The sequence below is a fragment of the Mytilus californianus genome, unplaced genomic scaffold (assembly GCF_021869535.1).
Source record: "Mytilus californianus isolate M0D057914Y unplaced genomic scaffold, xbMytCali1.0.p SCAF_17, whole genome shotgun sequence".
Classification (NCBI taxonomy): domain Eukaryota; kingdom Metazoa; phylum Mollusca; class Bivalvia; order Mytilida; family Mytilidae; genus Mytilus; species Mytilus californianus.
This window is the reverse complement of record NW_026262659.1, coordinates 2307981-2325519: the sequence shown is the minus strand read 5'-3', so window position 1 is coordinate 2325519 and position 17539 is coordinate 2307981. Positions and strand designations below refer to the sequence as shown.

The window sequence follows — 17539 nt, the reverse complement described above, 5'->3', positions numbered from 1 at the left end:
GGGATCACCCAATTTGTTTGGGTTCGTGATAATTTATCACCATCTGGGGCAGGATCAGTTTACCCTTCCAGGGCGCATGGGATCACCCCCATTTGTTTGGGTTCGTGTTAATTTATCACTATCTGGGGCAGGATCAGTTTACCCTTCCAGGGCGCATAGGATCACCCCATTTGTTTGGTTTCGTGTTAATTTATCACTATCTGGGGCAGGATCAGTTTACCCTTCCAGGGCGCATGGGATCACCCCCATTTGTTTGGGTTCGTGTTAATTTATCACTATCTGGGGCAGGATCAGTTTACCCTTCCAGGGCGCATGGGATCACCCCCATTTGTTTGGGTTCGTGTTAATTTATCACTATCTGGGGCAGGATCAGTTTACCCTTCCAGGGCGCATAGGATCACCCCCATTTGTTTGGGTTCGTGTTAATTTACTACTATCTAGAGAAGGATCAGTTTACTCTTCCAGGGCGCATGGGATCACCCCATTTGTTTGGGTTCGTGTTAATTTATCACTATCTGGGGCAGGATCAGTTTACCCTTCCAGGGCGCATAGGATCACCCCATTTGTTTGGGTTCGTGTTAATTTATCACTATCTGGGACAGGATCAGTTTACCCTTCCAGGGCGCATAAGATCACCCCATTTGTTTGGGTTCGTGTTAATTTATCACTATCTGGGACAGGATCAGCTAACTCCTCCAGGGCGCATGGGATCACCCCCATTTGTTTGGGTTCGTGTTAATTTATCACTATCTGGGGCAGGATCAGTTAACTCTTCCAGGGCGCATGGGATCACCCCATTTGTTTGGGTTCGTGTTAATTTTCCACTATCTGGAGCAGGATCAGTTAACTCTTCAAGGACGCATGGGTTCACCCCATTTGTTTAAGTTCGTGTTAATTTACCACTTTCTAGAGCAGGATCAGCCAACTCTTCCAGGGCGCATTGGATCACCCCATTTGTTTGGGTTCGTGTTAAATTACCACTATCTGGAGCAGGAGCAGCTAACCCTTCCAGGGCGCATGGGATCACCCAATTTGTTTTGGTTCGTGTTAATTTATCACTATCTGGGGCAGGATCAGTTTACCCTTCCAGGGCGCATGGGATCACCCAATTTGTTTGGGTTCGTGATAATTTATCACTATCTGGGGCAGGATCAGTTTACCCTTCCAGGGCGCATGGGATCACCCCCATTTGTTTGGGTTCGTGTTAATTTATCACTATCTGGGGCAGGATCAGTTTACCCTTCCAGGGCGCATAGGATCACCCCATTTGTTTGGGTTCGTGTTAATTTATCACTATCTGGGGCAGGATCAGTTTACCCTTCCAGGGCGCATGGGATCACCCCCATTTGTTTGGGTTCGTGTTAATTTATCACTATCTGGAGCAGGATCAGTTTACCCTTCCAGGGCGCATAGGATCACTCCCATTTGTTTGGGTTCGTGTTAATTTACCACTATCTGAATCAGGATCAGCTAACTCTTCCAGGGCGCATGGGATCACCCCATTTGTTTGGGTTCGTGTTAATTTATTACTATCTGGGACAGGATCAGTTTACCCTTCCAGGGCGCATGGGATCACCCAATTTGTTTTGGTTCGTGTTAATTTATCACTATCTGGGGCAGGATCAGTTTACCCTTCCAGGGCGCATGGGATCACCCAATTTGTTTGGGTTCGTGATAATTTATCACTATCTGGGGCAGGATCAGTTTACCCTTCCAGGGCGCATGGTATCACCCCCATTTGTTTGGGTTCGTGTTAATTTATCACTATCTGGGGCAGGATCAGTTTACCCTTCCAGGGCGCATAGGATCACCCCATTTGTTTGGGTTCGTGTTAATTTATCACTATCTGGGGCAGGATCAGTTTACCCTTCCAGGGCGCATGGGATCACCCCCATTTGTTTGGGTTCGTGTTAATTTATCACTATCTGGAGCAGGATCAGTTTACCCTTCCAGGGCGCATAGGATCACTCCCATTTGTTTGGGTTCGTGTTAATTTACCACTATCTGAATCAGGATCAGCTAACTCTTCCAGGGCGCATGGGATCACCCCATTTGTTTGGGTTCGTGTTAATTTATTACTATCTGGGACAGGATCAGTTTACCCTTCCAGGGCGCATGGGATCACCCAATTTGTTTTGGTTCGTGTTAATTTATCACTATCTGGGGCAGGATCAGTTTACCCTTCCAGGGCGCATGGGATCACCCAATTTTTTTGGGTTCGTGTTAAAAAAACCACTATCTGGAGCAGGGTCAGTTAACTCTTCCAGGGCGCATTGGATCACCCCATTTGTTTGACCACTATCTGGAGCAGGATCAGTTAACTCTTCCAGGGCGCATGGGATCACCCCATTTGTTTGGGTTCGTGTTAATTTTCCACTATCTGGAGCAGGATCAGTTAACTCTTCCAGGACGCATGGGTTCACCCCATTTGTTTAAGTTCGTGTTAATTTACCACTTTCTAGAGCAGGATCAGCTAACTCTTCCAGGGCGCATTGGATCACCCCATTTGTTTGGGTTCGTGTTAATTTACCACTATCTGGAGCAGGATCAGCTAACCCTTCCAGGGCGCATGGGATCACCCCATTTGTTTGGGTTCGTGTTGCTCAGTCTTTAGTTTCCTATGTTGTGTTTTGTAGATTGTTGTTTTTTTTATTTTTGTCGCGGAGTTGTCAGTTTGTTTTCGACTTTTAAGTTTGAGCATCAATTTGGTATATGTTCCACCTTCTTATCAAAGTAATTGTTGGAGTCCTTCACAATTGTCCGACCAATCATGATAATGTCGTTCGCATACATTAAAATAATAACTTCAACATTACCAAATTCTATTGGAAAAGAATTTTCAAATTGAAGATCTTTAATTCAATCATTAATGAACATATTAAAAAGCAACATAATACGAACGTCTCCCTGTTTCACACCAGAACTAGATGGAAACTTTGGCCTAGTTAATTAAGTCCCTTTATTAATTTCACAAGATGTGTTAGGGTACATGGAAAAAATTACATATAATTTAGAAGGACTAATGTTGCTATAGAATTGAGAAATGTCGCATAACTTTTCTGTTTTAACGAGGATTTTTATAGTAACATTCTTATTATACAAATCATTGGTTTCAATCTTCAGATTTATCAATTATAAATTGTATAGGGGCAAAAATATGGTCGGATGTTCTAATTGCAGATTAACTAAAGAAAATGGCTGTATTTCAATTGTTTTGAGCTTTACCATAGAACTATGTAAAATTTTGAAGACTAACGCGTGTATTGCGTACCAGGGGCGGATCCAGCTATTTTTAAAAGGGGGCTCCAACCCAGGACAAAGGGGGGTTCCAGCCATATGTCCCCATTCAAAGCATTGGTCGTCAAAAAAGGGGGGTTCCAACCCCTGGACACCCCCCTCGTGGATCTGCAACAAAATTATAAACCTGGTATATTAGTTGATTTTTTTTTCAAGTTGACAAGCTAGTTTCCTTTACTGGACTGTCTCTTCTTAAGGATTTAATTGAAAATATCTGTAATGAAAAGGGGAATACTGGTCCAAAGTTCCCTGTGATCCTTTGAAGTTTTGATACGGATATATCAACTGGATAAATTTACCAAGATGTTTAATTCTGACTACAGAACATAAAAAATAACCACTGATGACTGAGATTAACTTAAGAAGTGTGTTTCCCTTCTCAACGTAACTTACACTAATGTTTGCAAGCTATAAGATATTTTCTGGCGCCTATGTCTGACTAGACTACATCATGCAGTTTATCAAGATAAACAATATTTCAGTGAACCAATTAAATCACATTTTAACAATGAAGCAATCGGTTAAGCATGCTTATTATTGTTATATAAACAAAGTTTACTGATAATACTTTAATAATATTGCAGTACGGTCAATGGACGCGGGCCTCACAGAAAACACCCTTCCCAACGCGGACCTCCATGAAATCTCCCAACAAATTTGCAATAGACTATACATTATTTAAAAACGTGGTACAGACTATACTTGCTTAGAACGCCATCTGTTGTCAATGACCGAAAACACGTGATACCGGCGAAATTTGATCTACTTCCTTTTTCACTTTTCTGCCACATGGTTGCTACCCTTTTAGCCATTTTCTCACAATTTTCATCAGAAATGGCAGCCAACAACGAAAGATCTTTCATCATGGTTAAACCTGATGGTGTCCAAAGAGGGTTAACTGGCGAAATCATCAAAAGATTTAACAATAGAGGCTATAAACTGGTTGCATGTAAATTAGTTCAGGTGAAATATTTTGTCCGCGAATGTCAAATACATTAATTATTAGAAAAGTTAAAAATAAAATTATTAAAAGAGGTGAGTTCCATGTCAGCCCCCAGACTACATGACCACACTAACCTATTACAGTTTATTCCGTGGGGATGACATGTGGAAATATTTCCTTGACCAGGGCCGTAAATTATCTCCTCTGTAAGAGGAGGCAGTTGAGTATCAAGTGCCGAGCGTAGCAAGGCGAATTTTTTTTTTTACCCATTTTATGCAGAAATGATATTTATTCAGGCATTTTCCCTGTATGCACTATTTACTTAGTTTTATCAGTTTATTGAAACAATTTGCGAATTTAAAATGAAAGGCCCCCTGAAGTTGAGCATTTTTTTGTGGTTTATCCTGCTTTTTTGGCTGTCCCAATCGAGCTATTTTGACTTCGTTTCAGAGACACAATTTTTAAACCTTAAAATGAAAATGCATAGTTTGTTTGGGTGGGAGTTTATTTTAAATATCGGTTTGCGGAAATTGTGCCTGTTCATCAGGATTTGAAATATTTATAATGACAGGATTAACGGATGGACTTCAAATACAAGAGACAACGTACTGGCTGTCTTTCGGAAATGTCCAGAATAGAGAAAAAATTACTCGACACTGATCAGGACCGGTTATTATAATCATATAATAATGCAGAGCTCCAGATAAGAATTCACAAATTGGGGTTTTTACCCACCATTTTTTTATGTAATTGGGTGATAAAGTTTTTAAATTGCATTATCAATTCCAATTCACCCCTCAAGCAAATATCAAATTGGGTTTTTTCACCACCAAGCTCCTTAATGTATTGGGTTTTTTCATCAACACAATATTGAATGTTTAGGCATGTTATAATTACATTATATCAACCCCATGCAGATGTTTTTCCATCTTAAATGTGTTTCTTTCTTTGTATATATGCTAGCTGTTTTATTTGGTTTATTCACTGACGAGCAATTGTACGTTTAATTTGTGTCCGATTTTAAACGTTCTGCCAGTTTTGTATTTTCTCACAACTTATATAAACTGCAGCTGGTGTCACTAGTTGGACAGTTACTAATTACCTTCCTAGATCCCATATGATCACCCTACAGTTTAGTTGGGGTAGGCGTGGCTAAGTGTTTAGATTTTTATGTAATGTATGTGAAATTTAGGTGCTGTAAGGCAGTTTTGCCAGTCCTTTCACCTATTTGCCAGATCTACTTTTTAATAAAAATTATAAGTAGTTCCCAGATTTAAGATATGCCCCAAAACCTTGACCAGGTTTAATGACGGAGACCACATTCAACTTAAATTTACAGAGTTAAATTTACAAATAATTCTGCAACATCAAATAAATAAATGACAATGTTAAACTGCACTTGCCAATAAGACAACTATCATAAGCATACAGAACAATAAGACCAAAACAAAGAAAGTGTCAAGATGCATTGACGTAAAAAACGGATATGTGTATTCACTCTATCAACTAAAATGAAAAAAATAATATATAAACTAAAATTATACTTGAATGTTTTTGTTTAATTTAATTTACATAAATCTGGGTTAAGTTGTCCCAGCTGATTAGAACTTTTGGTTTCTGATGCTTTCCAACTACATATATCATGTCATAATTGATTTGGCCTTTCACTTTTTCCAACTGATTTCGTTCTTGACAAAACCCCGTGTTTATCGTTCTAGCAATGTTCTCGTTAAGGTACGCAAACGGGTCTTGTTATCATCATAATAACTTTCCCTAAAGTATCAAAAAGAAGCTGAAAACATGCTTCTATTCAATATTTTTATCGGATATTTACTTTCGTTTTAATTCTTCTTCTCTAAGTAGATTCCTCCGATATCGTAGCACCCGTGTCACACGGTATTAAAAGCCCTTACTTTTACTGGTATAATTAAAAGGTAAAATAATAAAAGAGTCTATATACAATCTGGCATAAGTATTTTAATGTTTAAAATGTCTTAAAAATAGAAAGGATATACACCTAAATGTAAAAATAAGACAACACGCCATAATCTATTTACACCTGTTAGAGTGAATCATTTACATAGTGCCTATTTAAAATATACACAGATTTTCAGTTTGATCTCCTTATTCCTTATGGGATAGAAGTTTAAGACTTAAAAAATACAGTTTGTTTATCCATTCAAATATGCTAAAAGGTTGAGGAGTAAATAAAACTTACAAAATCTAAAATATCTTATTTGTTTTTGATTTTGTATGATTGAGGGGAAACAATGACTAATACATTATCAATTTTATTTAACATTGATAAAAATAAAGTGAATAGTTAAAACTTCTAAAATAAGTTATTTGTCTTAGATTTAAATCCTTAAGTTGGATTATATTTAAGTGTTGATGAATATCCATTTTATGGTCAAAGTTAACACTACTAGACTTGGACTCAGAGTTTTTATACGACCGCAAAAATTAAAATTTTTTGGTCGTATATTGGTATGACGTTGGCGTCGTCGTCGTCGTCCGAAGACACATTGGTTTTCGCACTCTAACTTTAGTTTAAGTGAATGGATCTCCATGAAATTTTACCATAAGGTTCAATACCACGAAAGGAAGGTTGGGATTGATTTTGGGGGTTATGGTACCAACAGTTAAGGAATTAGGGGCCAAAAAGGGGCCAAAAACAAGCATTTTTGTAACTTTCAGACAATAAGTTGTGTGTAAGTGTATGGATCTCTCTGACATTGTACCACAAGGTTCCATATCACAAAGGGAAGGCTGTAATTGATTTTGGGGGTAATTGCCTCAAAATTTTAGGAATTAGGGGCCAAAAAAGGGGCAAAAAAACCAGCATTTTTCTAGTTTCATGACAATAACTTGTGTGTAAGTGTTTGGATATTTCTGAAATTGTACTACAAGGTTTCATATCACAAAGGGAAAGCTGGAATTGAGTTCGGGGGTAATTGCCTGAAACGTTTAGGAATTGGGGGCCAAAAAGGGGCCAAAAATAAGCATTTTTCTAGTTTCAAGACAATTACTTGTGTTCAAGTGTATGGATCTCTCTGAAATTGTACTGCAAGGTACCATACCACAAAGGGAAGGCTGGGATTGAGTTTTGGGGTGATGAATCATAAGGGGGTTCAAAAAATTTGGGGGGGGATTTTTTTTTTTTTCTTTTAAAATTTTCCATTTTAAGTTGGTTATTTCTGATTTATATTTAAAAGCAAATAATAATGATATGGTAGGAGATACACACCAAACAGGATGTGTAAATTTTTATATAATAAGTATTGTGCAATAGCAAGAAATTTTCAATTGCACAGTATTGCACAATAGCAAGAAATCTTCAATTGCACAGTATTGCGCAATAGCAAGAAATCTTCAATTGCACAGTATTGCGCAATAGCAAGAAATATCCAATAGCACAATATTGCGCAATAGCAAGAAATTGTCAATTGTACAGTATTGCGCAATAGCAAGAAATATTCAATTGCACAGTATTGTGCAAAAGAAGATACTTCTTATAAATTGCTTATTTCTTGATCAATTTCAATGGGGTTTTATTCTTGAATTCTTGGGGTTCTTTAATATGCTGAATATAACCGTGTATTAAGTTTTTGGATTTTGGGCCCTGTTTTTAATTTGGTCCACATTGAGGTCCAAACGGTCCAAAATTTAACTTTGTTTGATTTCATCAAAAATTGAATTATTGGGGTTCTTTGATTTGCCGAATCTAACCATGTATTTAGATTCTTAATTTTTGGTTCCGTTTTCAAATTGGTCTACATTAAGGTCCAAAGGGTCCAAAATTAAACTTAGTTTGATTTTAACAAAAATTGAATTTTTAGTGTTCTTTGATATGCTGAATCTAAACATGTATCTAGATTTTTGATTATGGGCCCAGATTTCAAGTTGGTCCAAATCGGGGTCCAAAATTAAACTTTGTTTGATTTCAACAAAAATTGAATATATGGGGTTCTTTGATATGCTGAATCTAACCATGTATTTAGATTTTTGGGCCCCGTTATCAACTTTGTCCACATTGAGGTCAAAAGGGTCCAAAATGAAACTTTGTTTGATTTCATCAAAAATTGAATTCTTGGGGTTCTTTGATATGCTGAATCTAACCATGTATTTAGATTTTGGATATTGGACCATAATAGGTGAATGTCCAATTTAAAATTTTTAAGTTCTTAGACCACATTCATTCTGTGTCAGAAACCTATGCTGTGTCAAATATTTAATCACAATCCAAATTCAGAGCTGTATCAAGCTTGAATGTTGTGTCCATACTTGCCCCAACTGTTCAGGGTTCGACCTCTGCGGTCGTATCAAGCTGCGCCCTGCGGAGCATTTTATTTTTAATCCATTGTCTAAATTATTTGTCTTAAATGTTTAGTATTTTGTTTTCTAGGCCAATTTAACCCCCTTATATGATGTTTGATTACTTGCACCCAGGGTCCTTTGCCACATTCTGTCCTGTTACAACTAATCGTTGATGAAGTAATGTTCTTGTAACGTGGAGATGATAACATAGTTTTCTGCTTATCTTTTCTATTTCTATTGCACTTTCTTGGTTGATATTAAGAATATTCATTTCCAATTGTGTACAGTCTATGATTGTTTGCACTAAAAGCTCTTTATTTCCCATGAAATGTTCATGCCACTTATTCTGGCCAATGGAATTCACTATCTGCTGTTTTAGTTCTGGTAAGACCTTTTGTCTTTTTTCATTTAACGCTGGGCATCTTAGTATGAAATGCACTATATCTTCCTTTTTGATTTGACATAACTGACATTTTTGTTCTTCAGTGTTTCCGGTAAATCTCTGAACATGTTCTTGTAGTAGATACGTTCCTGTCAGAAGCCTAGCTTTAATGTTTGCCTTTTTAACTTCAAATGTTAAAGGTGGTAAGGTTTTCCACACCGGATGGGTTTCATGGATTTTCAGCATTTGAGTGTTGCATCGTTTCAGTGTCGATTTTTCTTTCATTTCTTCTTGCAAGATGGTTGACCATTTATTGGCAATAGTTCTGTTAATGTCCTTTTTCCATTGCATTTTAGATGGCAATTGATCTTTAAATTCTGAAACAGTTGGTAAATTATAATATTTTAAGATCTCTTGTATTCTTGAGAAAAAGCTATCTGAGTTTCCTGCATTTACTGTCATCTGTCTTTCAATAAGATTTTTCAATTTTGTATTTTCTGATGTCAGTATTGAATTAAGAGGCTTAGCTGCCTTTTGTGCATCTCTGCTTCTATTGGTAATGCTCCTATTAACATATAAACTGCTGCTGTAGCTGTTCTTATAGGTAGTGATTGGAAGCATCTCAGGGTTTTTAGATGGAATTGTTTTAACTCTGTCATTTGGGTTGAATTAAGAGGTAGGATTTCCAATCCATACAGTAGTCTGGGTATGACATAGGCTTGATATATCTTATAATTCCTAAATGAGTTGTCTGTTGTTCCTGTTGTATTGGACTTTCTCCAAGCGTAATAATATGATGTTGGTGGTTTGTTTTGGTCCTTTCTGTTTTGATGAGTGTACTCTTTTGTGGATGAATATTGTATCGATGTTGACAGGAGTATTTGCAGGCAATATCCAACATAGCCTGGATTTCTGTTTCATCAGTGGTCATCAATACTATATCGTCAGCACAGAGCAGGCTTCCACAGTACTCAAGTCCTATATTTAGTCCTAGTCCTCCTAGTAATTCATTGTATGTTATGATAAATCCCGAGCAATTCGAAAAAAATATGACAACAAGACAAACGCTAATTGGATAAACGCCGAGAAGATCGAAATGTTTTCATAAACACGTGTACCTTTTGAGCAACGGAAAATTCCAACAGGGAGCCATTTCGGCTACTTGATGCAGGGCTCTATTTTTAGAACGAAAGGACATTTCCAATTATAAATATTATAAAAATAGATTTACGCGACGACTGTAATCAGATAAGGGTAAATAACGCAAACTATAGCAAATAAAAGCGTTAAGAACTCATGGTTTTGGCATATAATTGGGTTTTCCTTTGAATGAATTGGGTTTTTGAACCCTGCAATGGGCAATTGCATTGGGTTTTTAATTATTTGTATTGCGTGATCACGCAAATACGCAGCTTATCTGGAGCTCTGATAATGTGTCATGGAACCTCGGCTCTTGACATAAATTTCACAGCTATACTTTCATTATTAACAACTGGTTAGTCTATGCACAAATTATGACGAATCTATGTTTACCATTTAATGTAGCCCAAAATCAGGACCAGTTTCAACCTCGCATATTGTTTCTCGGACTGGAATGGCGAGACAGCAGGATTCGTAATATGCCAGAGAATGCTCCACAGGTAAATCCTGTGCTACAAAATTGGTGGGAATATTTTACGTGTGCAAAGGAGTTGGGTACCGTTCAGCGATATTTACCAGATCTCAATATCGAACACACCCTGCCATTATGATTAATCACCTTGTTGGTTAAACTAACAACCAGTGCTATGTAAATAATGCATGATTTTAACCAATTTTTTTCTTTTCTGTTATTTTCCTTTTTTGTCCGCCTGCAATAGGAGGCAACTGCGTACATGCCTCCATGTAATTTACGACCCTGTTGACTTAAATTTTATTTGAATGGTACTGGTAGACTAGAGTTCAGGATTTAGACGGTAAACTTGGTATCAGGTCCGTCCGTTCGCTCCCACAACACTTTCATACCCCACGAGTTTGCACCCTATTTTTGTTCAAATACACATTTAATCATTAGATGTATATATCAAAATATTTATATTTTCATGAATAAACACTCATGAATTTTTTAAATGAAATACTTTTTTTGGTGATTAAATGATTGATTAAGACACATTTTGGTGATTGAATGATTGTTTTACTAATGTTAATTATTTATGATTCATGTTAATTGGTATTTACAAAGCTAATTTGGTGTTAATGTTATGTGTGAAAATCATGATTAATGTTATAACTAGATTTGGTGCACTTACCCTGAATATTTTAGTGCTCTTTTTGATTTGGATTAGTGCACGATTCGAATTATTGTGTTATCTGAAAAGTTTATTATTGTTGATGTGTTAACTTATCTTAAGGTTCATCATAACAAACGGACAAAAATGGCTGTATTTACACCTCAAAAACTACTGTGAGTACAGACTTACCTGTCCCAGTTGGAAAAGTTTTAAGGCCTGGCATCCACTAGATATATAAAAGTTAAATGCATTTGTGTTTCAGAAAGATATTATCTTTTTTGGATTTTAATGGGGATTTTTTTTATACGCCCGTTTACGGGATGTATTATGGTATACTGTTGTCCGTTTGTCCGTCCGTCCATCGTCAACATGTCGGACATTAACTCAAAAACACTTTAACAAGTTTGCTTAAAACTTTGGTGAAATGTTTATATCTATTGACGTGAGCTCCCTTTCGTTTTTTATAAATTTTAGATTTTACGTTTCCGAGTTATCAGGTTATGGGGTTTTATTCATTAAAAAAAGGGGGATTTACCAGTTTTCGGACAATAACTCAGAATGCTTTCACCAACTTGCAAGAAATTGTGGTGAATTGTTTATATCTATTGATGTGAGCTCCCTTTCGATTTTTATATATTTTAGATTTTACGTTTCCGAGTTATGGGTTTTATTCATAAAAAAGGGGGGATTTTCCAGTTTTCAGACTAAAAATCAAAAATGCTTTCAGCAGTTCTTACAAAACTTTGGTGAATTGTTTATATCTATTGATGTAAGCTCCGTTTAGAATTTTATAAATTTTACATTTTACATTTCTGAGTTATGGGGTTTTATTCATTAAAAAGGGGGGATTTTCCAGTTTTCGGGCAATATCTCAAAAATGCTGTCAGCAATTCTCATGAAACTTTGGTGAATTGTTTATATCTATTGATGTAAACTCCCTTTACATTTTCATAAATTTCTAATATAACATTGAGAATTAATTGAACTTTAATTGTTTATAGTCCGACAACAGATTTACTATTAAAGTATTGTGCAGAAGGTGTAAAAATAAACAAACACCTGAATTGCTTTGTTCAGTCCTTTATTCAGATGGAGCAAAAATTGTTTTTTTTAATTTAATCAGAATAATGTTTTAGTCCATAAGATAAACATCACAACTATAAAAGGTTAGATTTCTCTTAAGTGAAGAGAGATTTATTAGAGTTTAATTCAAACACTTGTCTCTGTACCAACATGACCAAGTCAGGAATATGACCATTGTTTTCCATTAGTCGGTTGTTTAAATTGAATGTTTGATTTTGTCAGTTTTTATGGACTACCCCTTTTTTGGATTGGGGGTGTCTTTTTTCACAAACGGCCAACATAAATTGATTGACACTTGAATTATTGATTATAAACCTGCAAGTTTTCATTCTTGAACAGCTGTAAATACCATTAAATGTGCAAGGAGTAAATCACTTCTAGGCAGTGCTACATAGCAAGTAATAGGAGGGAATCATTCTTACTGAGGGAAGAGCACAAAAGAGAGACATCGTCATATCTAGATATATGGCATAAATGTTGCCTGACTGCGGCAATTGGGGACCTCTCAAACACTTATTTTAAGGGTTCTATAATGTGCAGCGATCATGAAGGATTAATTTAATCAGAATAATAGTAGATGCAAATTAATGAAAACAAAAGAAAAAGCAGTAAAATATGTTAATTCAATTAAAACATAAAATACAAAAAGGTATTTGAATATTGATTAACATTTTCTTTCTGTAAAAATAAGAATGTTTATAGAACTTCACTAAGGCTCAGACACAACAATGGATTTACCAAAGTGCAGAGCTACAACATGTACATGTTAATGATGTAGAGGTAGGCAATTGCATTAATTGTTCTTATCAGTAAATGATACATTGTACCTGTACATGGAAATGATTTGTAATATTTTATAATTTCAGCCATCCAAAGAATTTATGCAGAAGCACTATGCAGATTTATCCAGCAAACCTTTCTTCAATGGCTTGGTAGAATACATGTCTTCTTCTGGACCAGTTTGTGCTTGTGTAAGTTTGTAGGAAATAGATTGTAGTCTTCTTTGGCCTTTGATTGGTTTACAGAATTATTTTATTATTTCAATGTCCCATACTTATTCTTTATGATATATGTGTAGAACTTTATCTTTCACGAAAAAACTTTTTGACTAATTACCAATCCGAAAATTAGTCTTTCATAGAATTTACAATATTTTTAAGGCTAGTTAGGCTTCTTCAGGAAATTTGTATTTGGCTGTAATGATTGTGTTTAATCATGAAGACTCTATAGTTCATGGGCAGTATAGGTTAAAATGCATCAACTCTGTGACATTTTAGGCTGTCAGATCCAATTGTCCAACTGTTTTTCTACCAATATAAAAGGTCGTTGTGATACATTGGGTATTGGTCAATTCATGAAACACAGGATTACAGATTCAGCTTTTAATAATTATTGTCACCTGAAATCGTTATTTTTGGAACCTGTTGATGTAATAAACTTGTGTGGCCCATTAGTTTTTCAATGGGGAACAGCCTGAAATTTTAAGAAAGTGACCTCAATTGATTGACTGCTATGAAAATAGAAAACCCAAGTTATTTATGAAAAATTTAAAAGAGGAAACCTTACAATCAAAATGGAAGGACCAGCAAAAGTTTCACCCGATCAGTCCTTGGTCTGGAAAAAAAAGAATTTTCTTGGAACTCTGTGATACAAGGATTACGATAAAATAGAGTGTAAGTCATGAACAATTCAGTATACTTTAATATTTTTGTTTAAACCCATCAACGTTGGTCATAAGATTTGTTGTGAAACCCAGACCTGAATGCAGACCTAAACAGATCAGAATGAATATGAAACTATATCTAGATAGCTTGCGATTGATGTGATTTTAGTCAGATTTATTTTCCTTTGCTGAAATGTTGCAATCACAAAATTCCTTCATAAATCAACTATATTCAACTTGCTATAATGACTACTAGACTTAAGGAAAAGTTGTTTTTGAACAATTTTAAGCCTTGAAGTACCTTGTAAGGATTGTTCATCTGACTTGCTTGTACATCAGGCTTGAATAGTTCTTTGTTAAATATGAAAATCGTCCAGTTTTCTCTCCAACAATGGGCCATTGGAATTCACTCACTCGAATTGCATCATATTGAAAACCTAGTTACATGTAAAGGATATCTTTAAAGTTACATTCTATTGAAGAAAATTATTAATTTTTGATAAACAAATAATGGTTTGGAATGCCAAATCTCAGATGTAAGGCTAAATAGGGCAAACATAGTAAAGAAAAGACCGGAATGGAATTGAAGAGTAAATATTTGCCAGGTCAGGAAGATGAATTTCTTGGATTTAAATATCCAACTCCCACAAATGATGAAATGAACTGACCGTGCGAGACCCTCATGGGTAGTAGAATAAATGATAAATTATGAATGAAGCAAGGATGTCAAACAAGATAAAAGGCTATCCTGTTTATTTTTATTCCAAATTTAAAAAGTTGTAGTATATCTTGGACAAGTTGCAATTCTATATAGACAGGTAAGTTTTGGTCACTCCTGGCCCAATGTTACAAGTGAGAAAAATTGTATTTTAGAGTCCTGACTTTGTGTTTTGTTTTGTTCGTTTGCCTTGTATGAATGATTATATTAGTTTGTTATAACTTTATATATATATTAGATTAAGAATAAAGCAATAATCCAGATAGAAGTGCAATCTTTTAGTAGAAATGTGTATTATATTATGCACAAAAACTTTTTGTTTTTTTATTTTCTGAATTATCAGCTTTACCCTATTTCAACAGGTATTTGAAGGCAAAGATGTTGTGAAAACTGGACGTAAAATGTTGGGTGAAACAAATCCTCTAGCCTCTAACCCTGGAACAATTCGTGGAGATTATTGTATTGATCTTGGAAGGTATGTCCCTTAGGAAACATTTAAAGTAAATTTTTAATGATAATTTTATATCATCTATGTTGGAACGCATACAAAACTTAAAAAAACAATTTTTTCTGGACCAATAAATTCATAAGAAGCTTGTTAAAAATGTTTTAAAAAGAAAAGTTCAGAATAATACTGTAAATAAAAACAAGACGAACTTTATTCTTTGTAATCAACATTCAACACCTATTTGTGCTGATGCGATATAAAGCAATCATCAATCAATCAACATTCAATATATTAACAGTATGAACAGCAGACATGTAAGAAGCTGACATATTAACAGTATGAACAACAGACATGTAAGAAGCTGACATATTAACAGTATGAACAACAGACATATAAGAAGCTGACATATTAACAGTATGAACAACAGACATATAAGAAGCTGACATATTAACAGTATGAACAACAGACATATGTAAGAAGCTGACATGTTAACAGTATATAACAACAGACATGTAAGAAGCTGACATATTAACAGTATGAACAACAGACATGTAAGAAGCTGACATATTAACAGTATGAACAACAGACATGTAAGAAGCTGACATATTAACAGTATGAACAACAGACATATAAGAAGCTGACATATTAACAGTATGAACAACAGACATATAAGAAGCTGACATATTAACAGTATGAACAACAGACATGTAAGAAGCTGACATATTAACAGTATGAACAACAGACATATGTAAGAAGCTGACTAGTTAACAGTATATAACAACAGACATGTAAGAAGCTGACATATTAACAGTATGAACAACAGACATGTAAGAAACTGACATGTTAACAGTATGAACAACAGACATGTAAGAAGCTGACATATTAACAGTATGAACAACAGACATATGTAAGAAGCTGACATGTTAACAGTATATAACAACAGACATGTAAGAAGCTGACATATTAACAGTATGAACAACAGACATGTAAGAAGCTGACATATTAACAGTATGAACAACAGACATATAAGAAGCTGACATATTAACAGTATGAACAACAGACATATAAGAAGCTGACATATTAACAGTATGAACAACAGACATGTAAGAAGCTGACATATTAACAGTATGAACAACAGACATATGTAAGAAGCTGACATGTTAACAGTATATAACAACAGACATGTAAGAAGCTGACATATTAACAGTATGAACAACAGACATGTAAGAAACTGACATGTTAACAGTATGAACAACAGACATGTAAGAAGCTGACATATTAACAGTATGAACAACAGACATATGTAAGAAGCTGACATGTTAACAGTATATAACAACAGACATGTAAGAAGCTGACATGTTAACAGTATGAACAACAGACATGTAAGAAGCTGACATATTAACAGTATGAACAACAGACATGTAAGAAGCTGACATATTAACAGTATGAACAACAGACATATGTAAGAAGCTGACATGTTAACAGTATGAACAACAGACATGTAAGAAGCTGACATATTAACAGTATGAACAACAGACATATAAGAAGCTGACATATTAACAGTATGAACAACAGACATGTAAGAAGCTGACATATTAACGGTATGAACAACAGACATGTAAGAAGCGGAATTTTTAGCTGCTATGGATTCCTTTATGATGGTGACCTCCATGGATTTAAGAAAAAATGAATTTTCATGAATACTTTTAAAATTTCATGGTTGTAACAAATTCCGCATACAAGTCTAGAGGAAATATGTATTTTGTTGGAACTCTTATATTATGGTTCACATAAATCGACGAACATTTACTCAATTGTATTTCATGTTAATTTTTTTTTTCCAGAAATATATGCCACGGCAGTGATGCAGTAGAAAGTGCCAAGAGAGAAATAGATCTGTGGTTTAAACCTGAGGAGGTCATAACCTATTCTCTATTGGAGGGACCCATGGTATATGAATGACTCTCTAGAATCTAGTAACATTTATCTCTCTTGTTTTCCAGCAATTTATTTTTTGTCATTTGTTTTGGTGTATACACGCAGGATTGTGATATACATTCTACCCAGCTACGATCATAGTGCTAATTTTAACATCTTTAATGTCAGTAAAACTATATAAATGTCAATCTTGTATTGTCAGTTCTTCAGCCTAAAATACCGCCTCATTGGTCTTGTGGTATGTGTTTGCCTCTAGTGAGGGGGGGTCATAGTTTCAAACCCGGTCTGGTCAAACCAAAGACTTTAAAATTGATATTTGTTGCTTCTGCTAAGCATGCGGCATTAAGGAGTAAGAACATAGGCTGGTCCGCTCCGAGTCAGTACTGTGTGTTTGGTAGGGTGACATGTCTTCCTGCAGACAGTCACCTTGTGAGCTAGCACATTGAAAATCCGGCTCAGCATGTAGGTCTAGTACAAAGC

The 17539-nt window shown here is 35.4% G+C and overlaps 1 protein-coding gene across 1 annotated transcript; it reads left to right on the top strand.

Moving 5' to 3' along the window:
* The first annotated feature begins 4050 nt into the window (after positions 1-4050).
* LOC127726221 (uncharacterized) lies at positions 4051-17247 on the top strand. The gene is made up of 4 exons (XM_052233531.1): positions 4051-4260; positions 13159-13263; positions 15036-15148; positions 16966-17247. The coding sequence occupies exons 1-4, from the start codon at positions 4087-4089 to the stop codon at positions 17081-17083; spliced, it is 510 nt and encodes a 169-aa protein (XP_052089491.1). The 5' UTR covers positions 4051-4086; the 3' UTR covers positions 17084-17247.
* The last annotated feature ends 292 nt before the right edge of the window (positions 17248-17539 follow it).

What these genes read in the sequence shown, in the direction of transcription:
- LOC127726221 (XM_052233531.1), top strand. Translation starts at nt 4,087, where the DNA reads ATGGTTGCTACCCTTTTAGCCATTTTCTCACAATTTTCATCAGAAATG. An exon ending in CTGGACCAGTTTGTGCTTGT is followed by an intron (nt 13,264 to 15,035) that starts GTAAGTTTGTAG and finishes CTATTTCAACAG; the next exon opens with GTATTTGAAGGCAAAGATGT. An exon ending in TATTGTATTGATCTTGGAAG is followed by an intron (nt 15,149 to 16,965) that starts GTATGTCCCTTA and finishes TTTTTTTTCCAG; the next exon opens with AAATATATGCCACGGCAGTG.